Genomic DNA, 7,509 nt, shown 5'->3' on the forward strand with positions numbered 1-7,509 from the left:
CTTTAACTGCTCAGACAGTGCAAATAATACATGCTTCTATTTCTTCCACAACCCGTTCATGCTGCCCATGTTTTCTCCATTTCATAAAATGATGTCACCAGTAGCCCGTGTCATTCTTAATTCTTCCATTTCCTTTAACTTTACATTTAATCCAGAGTTCTATTAAGTTTATAACCAAATATACCTTGAAACTATCCATTTTCCCTACAATCTCTTAAACGACTACAACAGGGTTCTTACAAGAATTCTCATGTTCTCTTTTGTCCCCCTATTATCTAAGCACAAAATCTGCCTAAAATGTTTATCAATTCTGATTGCTTCCAAGTCAAAACCCATGAAAAGCTAACTACCATATTTAGAATACAATCAAAATTCCTTATAATGACTTATAAGACCCTGAATGAATTTTTAATAGCTCCTGTATTTCTCCCAATCTCAGTCAATGCCATCTTTCCCTTGCTTACTTCAACATTTACATCAGCAAGAATTATCGAAGTAGTTACTATACAAACCATTATAGGAAAAATGAGTAAGAGACAATCAGTAAACAAAAGCAGAGAAAACATGATGAGAATTATAAGCAACAAATTCTCATCTATACTAAACAGATTTCCAAATCTGAATTCAAATAAGCAAACATGCCACTACTTTGGCAAAACCAACAGAAGCATAAATGCAACCTTGTGCAATACCTCCATATTGAATTACATTTTTATGGCTTAATTTCACCCATAAAAAGTCCTATCATTCCCCATTTTCACAATTCTCAGCCCATAAAGGCAGTACTCTCTTAAAAATAATTGTTGTGAATTTCTGCTCCAGGCAAGATGGAGTAAATGGATCAGATTTATCCATCTCCCACCTTAAACTTGAAAACCAGAAAGACAAAATAAAACAAATTTTCAGGCACTGGATACAAGGCAATACAAGACTGCTCTCTCAGAGAGAAAGTAAGTCCTACAATTGCACCAGCTTCCCACCTAGAGACAGTTTCCAGGCTGCAATAAGGGAAGGAGAACGTAAACAGGGCCCAACTCACTGAGATGAGGAGACATGAGATCTGAGTTCAGAAGAGTCTAAACTTGTACGACAAAAGTACCAAAGAGAAAGAAGCTACACAAAGAAAGAGCTCTGGAAACATAAAGAAGGTCTCTTTTGAGATTTTGAGACTGATCCATTCTAGCAGGAGAAAAAATGTATCCAAGACCAGGAAAAAAAAATCAGAAAACAATTCCCTATATAGCTTACGCAGTCAGGGAATAGTTTAAGTTCCTACTATCAAGCACAAAAAAAACCTTACAATACACCAGGTACCAGAAGAAATTCTCAGACGCCTTCCTAGGCTAATTTACTAGGTTAAACTAACATTAAACTAAAGGCTGCTTTTAAAAGTCCTAACAAAATGTAAAACAAGCTTTAAAAAGCCATTGGATTAGAAGTATTTAATAGCAAGCTAAAACAAAATTTAATACCTAGTCTGAGGAATTAAAAAAAAAAATCCAGAAAGCAGCAATGTAAAATCCATAATGTCCATCACACAATAAAACAATACTAGATGTTCAAAGAAGCAGAAAAATATATCACAGAACCAGAAGAAAAATCAATCAATACAAACAGATCCAGAAATGGCAATGCTAAAAGAATTAGCAGTCAACAAAGATAAAAACAGCAGCTATACACATACTCCATATATTAAAGACGGATGAAACAAGATGTGATAGAAATATAAAAATCCACTGAGAGTGTCTAGAGGCAAAAAAAAAATCTGAGAAAGGGTAACACCAATATCTGTATTTAAGAACAAGCATCAGCAAAATAATTATTATGTATATTATTCTGCCTCAACTGGAAATCATCCTTGGAGCGTAAGGACTAGCACAAGAACTATATGCACTTGCCAGGAAGTGACCCTACACAAGGGCTTCCTGGGAGGGTTGAGGGCCAAGGCTAGCTATATGAGTTAGTTAACAGTTCTGACACAGCTACATGGCAGGACAAGTTGATCTATGAATAACCCTTAATACTACTAACCTGTCCAACAAATCTGTCATTAAAAACTCTTTTAAGCAACAAAAACATCAGTGTAACAAATAGTCCACTGCAGTGGTTTTAGGTTCATAATGGCATTTCAAGGAATAATCCTGCATAATTAATGACTTCCATAAACCCTATTTACTTAAGTCATTCTATGTAGTAAAGGTATTTTTGTTCTTACACTCTGATCTTATCTCAGGGGTTACAAAATAATATTCAGACTCTTTGGCATGGTTTCCAAAGCTAATTGTCATTTCATCCTCCCTAAATTCATACACACTTGGCCAGGTGCGGTGGCTCAAGCCTGTAATCTCAGCACTTTGGGAGGCTGAGGTGAGATTGCCTGAGACCATGGGTTCAAGAACAGCCTGGCAACTTGCTTGGCAAGACCTCATCTCTATAATAAGTCAAAAAAATTAGCCGGGCATGGTAGCGCACAACTATAGTTCTGGCTACTTGGAAGGCTGAGGCAGAAGGATCACCTAAGCCCAGCGGGTTGACACTGGGGTGGCCATGAGCATGCCACTGCACTCCAGTCTGGGCAATGGAGTGAGACTCCAACTCATAAATAAATAAATTCATCACACTCTGATCCAACCATACATAATTATTCCTTACTCCATGCTCCCTAAACTTTTATGTTTTATACACCTCAGTGTCTCTGTCTATACAGGTTTTTTCTGTCTATACCTCTTCCTGTCCTAAAAACTTCCAACAAATCTTTTGCCTAGCTAATTCTTTCCTATCCATGAAGATCCAGACCAGGAATCACTTAAGTGATGGACACACAAACAGGAGAAGGCCTTGGCTCCCATAGCAACTTGTACATGTCTCTATCACTATATGTTTTCATTCCCGTGCTCACCGATGCTTGCATGTCTATCTGTCCTACACAACTGCAAACTCTTAGCAGCATATTTTTCCTCTTTGATTCATCAGCACCTTGCATAATGCCTGGTATGAAGCAGGGATTTACCAGATGATAATTATAAAATAATAACTAATATTTACAGATCACATATTAAAAAGATAAAACAAATAGCCTGACAGCTGATAGCAAACAGCTAGGCTATGATGTTCCCTACTGAAAATAAACAATTTTCATAAAATGTAAAAAATGAGGCAAGGTCACTCCATGATTATGGTTAAACAAGACAAAAACAAAACCTCTGTATCATGTCTGAACACAGAACCATGGCACTACGTAATCACACACACACAAAACAAAACAAAATACAAAAGAAAATCCCCCCTCTTCTAGTGATCATGACTATTGTCTCTTTACTAATTAGGATCTTCCCTAATCTACTTTGGTTCCATCTCCTAGACAAAAATTAAAATACCCAATCATCAAACTGTTCTTGCTTAACAGCACCCAATACAGAATAAAGCCTCATCCCTCTTAAATGCTACCCACAATCAAGCAGCACAAGTTCTTATTGAGAAGCCCCAAATGTTACTCATAATGTGTAATTTTCCTTGCTTCAGAAGATAATAAACCTGTTTAACCAAAAATGAGTTCCAGGTTGTCGGGCATCACTAAAAATAGACACTGTATTAAGTATTCAATGTGCATTATGGCATTTAATCCTCACAAGAACTCAATGAGGTAGGAACTATTACTCCATGTGAGACCCACAATTAGCTAGGAAGCCAGGCTATCTGCAAGGCCATGATTCCAAATACTACACTGCACTAAAATTGCTAAAAAAGAGAAGCAGACAGCTTGCACTAAAACACATTACCTTTAAATTCCCTTTACTACCTTAACTATATCAATATCCAAAAAAATCAGTAAGCCATTAAATGCCAAACCGAACAAACAAAAAAGCAGAAAAGATCAAGAAGATAGCATGAGGTCTGGCACTTTTTAATTTGTTTAAATTCTCCATGCCTCTCTACTTCCAAAGCAAGCACTAATTTACTCCCAAGAAGTTTAGCTTCCTTGAGTCAGGTAAACTTTTAAGACTTACAGATCTGGAAAAATCCCATAAATCTAAGCTACAAGAAAATTTAAAAGTCATACTTTTTCTGAACACTAAATACCCTGTATTGTTAATTTCTAGCCTATCATTTCCTCCATATTATTATGATATCCCAATTATACCATCTTGGGCCCATGTACAACTCACTGTCATGCAGCAGAATTCCTTTTTGCCATTAAACACACTTTAAACTTACCAAAATCACAACTGGACTGTAACAAGATTTCCAAGTTGTATAGTTGTTGCCTAATTTTTAAAAAGTGAGAGTTAATTTTAGAATAATTTGAAGCATGTTACAATTACATGGATGTTTCCAACTCTATTTCCCAGTTTCAATACCTCTTATTTATGAATGCTGAATATACCTCAAAAGTTATTTCAAATATCATATATTTCACCATCAACGAGATGCTGTTTATATATTTAAGAGTTAAGATACATAAAAAATTCCAGATTAATAGTCATATAATAGGCTTAGCTTGGTGGTTCAGCCTGCAATCCCAGCACTTTGGGAGGCTGAGGCGAGTGGACTGCCTGAGCCCGAGGGTTTGAGACCAGTCCATGGAACTTGGAGAGACCTCATCTCTACAATAAATCAAAAATTAGCCGGGAATGATAGCATGTGCCCATAGTTTCAGCTACTTGGAAGGCTGAGGCGGAAGGATCGCCAGAGCCCAGCAGGTCAACACTGGGGTGGCCGTGAGGGTTTCACTGCACTCCAGCCTGAGCAATGAAGTGAGACTCCAACTCAAAAACAAAACAAACAAACAAAAAACTCCTATAATAAAATTTTAAGTTGTATCTATCTTACCATTGTATAATAAAAGTTCAGAAAAGAAATAACGTCGACTAGAGTTATCAGGGAAAGCTGTTTGTGATGTTCCATCTTAATTGCTGATTGTAATATTCTCTTACTAGTCTTCCTAGTGCTTTCAAATTCTTTAAAGATTGACCCATATTCATGACCTATGTCCTAGAAAAATACTCATTCTTCAACGTTCAGTATTACAGAGAATCACTCATTCAGCCTGTTCTCCCAATAAAACATATAACACGGCACAGATACAGTCAAGTCTCTTCATAGGGTCTCACAGGATGAGGATGGAATAAGAAATCCCTCCGCCTCTCCATTTTCATTTTCATTTAAATATACCATATTTTTTTTAATGTTTTTGAATAATTTGCTTTCAAAACTGACTCTGATTCAAAATTATCTAAAATCTGAATATGAACTGTGTCTTAAATGATAACGAAGAACTAATTTAAATTTATTGAGATGATACCATGTTATAGTTTTTAAAAATTCATATTTTTTGGATGGGCTCAGTGGCTCACCCTGTAATCCTAGCACTTTGGAAGGCCGCGGCAAGAGGATTGCCTGAGCCCATGGGTTCAAGACCCGCCCGGGGAACTTGGCGAGACCTCATCTCTACAATAAATCAAAAACTAGCCGGGCATGGTAGCACGCGTCTGTGGTTCCGGCTACTTGGAAGGCTGAGGCGGAAGGATCACTGGAGGCCAGCAGGTCGAGGCTGCGGTGGGCGGGAACATGCCACTGCACTCCAGTCTGGCAAGAGTGAGACACCAACTCAAAAAAAAAAAAAAATTCATATTTTTAAGAAATGTATACTTACGTATTTAAGGGTGAGATGACATGATGCCTAGAATTTGCTTACAAATACTTAAGCCAAAAAAAGAGGAAGTGGAACAAATGAAGGAGATGTGATAAAAACTTGATGTTTACTATAACTAAGGGAGATTATGTGGAGGTTCATTATACCATTCTATTTTTGTGTATGTTTGAAAATTTCCATTGAATAATTTTTTAAATGTCCAGGTACAGAATATTTTATTACACAGTAATATAAAATATGAATTTGGAAAGAATGAGTCCATTTTCTAAAGAATCTTTGAAGGACTCTGGCTATTAAGCAACAAAAGTAATATTCTTCCAAAAATTGTAGGTCAAAGCCTCAAAGACAAAGAATACAAATTCTGAAAAATCAATAAATAGCAATTCATTAAAACCATTATTCATCAGCCATTACTGCTTGATTTTTGTAACTAGTAAGATGATCAAGTGAGCAACAAGTATAATTCTAATTAGACACCACCCAACAATGTAACTTCCAAAACTGAACAGCACCTACACTGACAGAAAGTTAAAAAGAATAAATACCTGAATAAGTGAAAGAGATCTCTAGATGAATTCACTAATGCTGTTTCAGTAACCCACTGAATGCCAAATATTTCCACTGTATCCTCTTCAAAATTAGTTGGTAAAGGATCGAGATTCAAAATTAATCTGAAATGAAAATCCTGATTTAATCTCACAAAAGTATGCTAAGTCCCATAATATATATAGCACGTCGTTTTTTATATGACTTGAACCCACATTACATATGACACATATAAAAAGTCGGAAAATGCCTTGGTACCTTACATATTCAGGATTTCAATAGGCAGACATCAAAATTTCAATCTCATATAGTGATAAAGTATAACTAAAGAACAATGTGACTTAAGAGAAAAACCTAAAACGGATTCTAGAAAACGTATTTTTGCCTGTCTTCACATTTTTTGGTCTTCGGTTGTAGAATTTCATCCTTTGAGGAGACATTTTATTTTTTAAGACTGCTAAAAGTTTACATCCCGAGCCATGTAGGGTGAATAGCCTGATCAAGCTGGGTACTCTACTTAAGTCCTCTAACAAAATACGCTACAAAATTAACAAAAATGGTTTCCTCTCTGACTGAAATTGCCTCAGCAGATATTGTCAAAACATTTTAAAAACTAGCAACTGTACTGTAATATATATATACCTGCCTAATGCAAGAATAAGTCTACTAGACTTCTGTATGTACAGATATCCAGGATTAGAAGGGGCCCACAAAAAATGTTCATGTCTTACTTAAAAATTACTGAAAAGCTCTAGATTACTGTCACACTCTTTAGAAAAAAAAAAAATACCCTTTCAAAAGGCTCAGGTGGTTAAGAATTCACTTTATGTGAACGGGAAATCAGTGTCCAGCTCCCTAGGCAAAGCAGGGGTGGCAATGAGGTAAGAGAGCCCCAACTACCAAGGATGCGCTCCTTAAGACCCCAAAGCTCTTACCCAGGAAACCAACAGCAGAACTCATATTAATTCACACCCTTGTGATACACTAAGCTGATTGACAAATTATGGCTTGGTAGACACCAAGCTCAATGGGCTGAAATAATAAATAACATTCCTAGAGGGGAAGCCAGAGGAACATTCCTGACAATCTTACCAGAGGAAGCCAGAGTGTCACCTACCGCTTAAGGGCCCCGCTGCAAAGGTAGGATTCTCCAGAAAAACGTTTTCCTCCTCCTCCCGCTCTGTGGTCAATAGCACAGGAAAAGCAAGGGGGCTTGCACCACTCTGACCCCAGCTCCAGCTCCAAGCTGTCAGTTAGCAACGTCGAGGCGGCAGAGCAGCCATCCATGGTTCACTTCATGATCGGCCACG

General features: G+C 37.0%; 1 protein-coding gene across 1 annotated transcript in view; it reads right to left on the bottom strand.

Moving 5' to 3' along the window:
- MMS22L (MMS22 like, DNA repair protein) overlaps positions 1-7,508 on the bottom strand; it is a 138,999-nt gene extending 131,491 nt beyond the window's left edge. Inside the window, exons 1-3 of the mRNA XM_008062069.1 lie at positions 7,317-7,508; positions 6,199-6,324; positions 4,216-4,265 (exon numbers count right to left, since the gene is read on the bottom strand). Coding sequence (XP_008060260.1) covers positions 4,216-4,265; positions 6,199-6,324; positions 7,317-7,486 — 346 coding nt within the window. The 5' untranslated portion in view covers positions 7,487-7,508. The remainder of the gene's footprint in view (positions 1-4,215; positions 4,266-6,198; positions 6,325-7,316) is intronic.
- Between the last annotated feature and the right edge of the window lies 1 nt (position 7,509).

The sequence above is a fragment of the Carlito syrichta genome, unplaced genomic scaffold (assembly GCF_000164805.1).
Source record: "Carlito syrichta isolate Samal-C Ts95f unplaced genomic scaffold, Tarsius_syrichta-2.0.1 Scaffold305650, whole genome shotgun sequence".
Taxonomy (NCBI): Eukaryota; Metazoa; Chordata; class Mammalia; order Primates; family Tarsiidae; genus Carlito; species Carlito syrichta.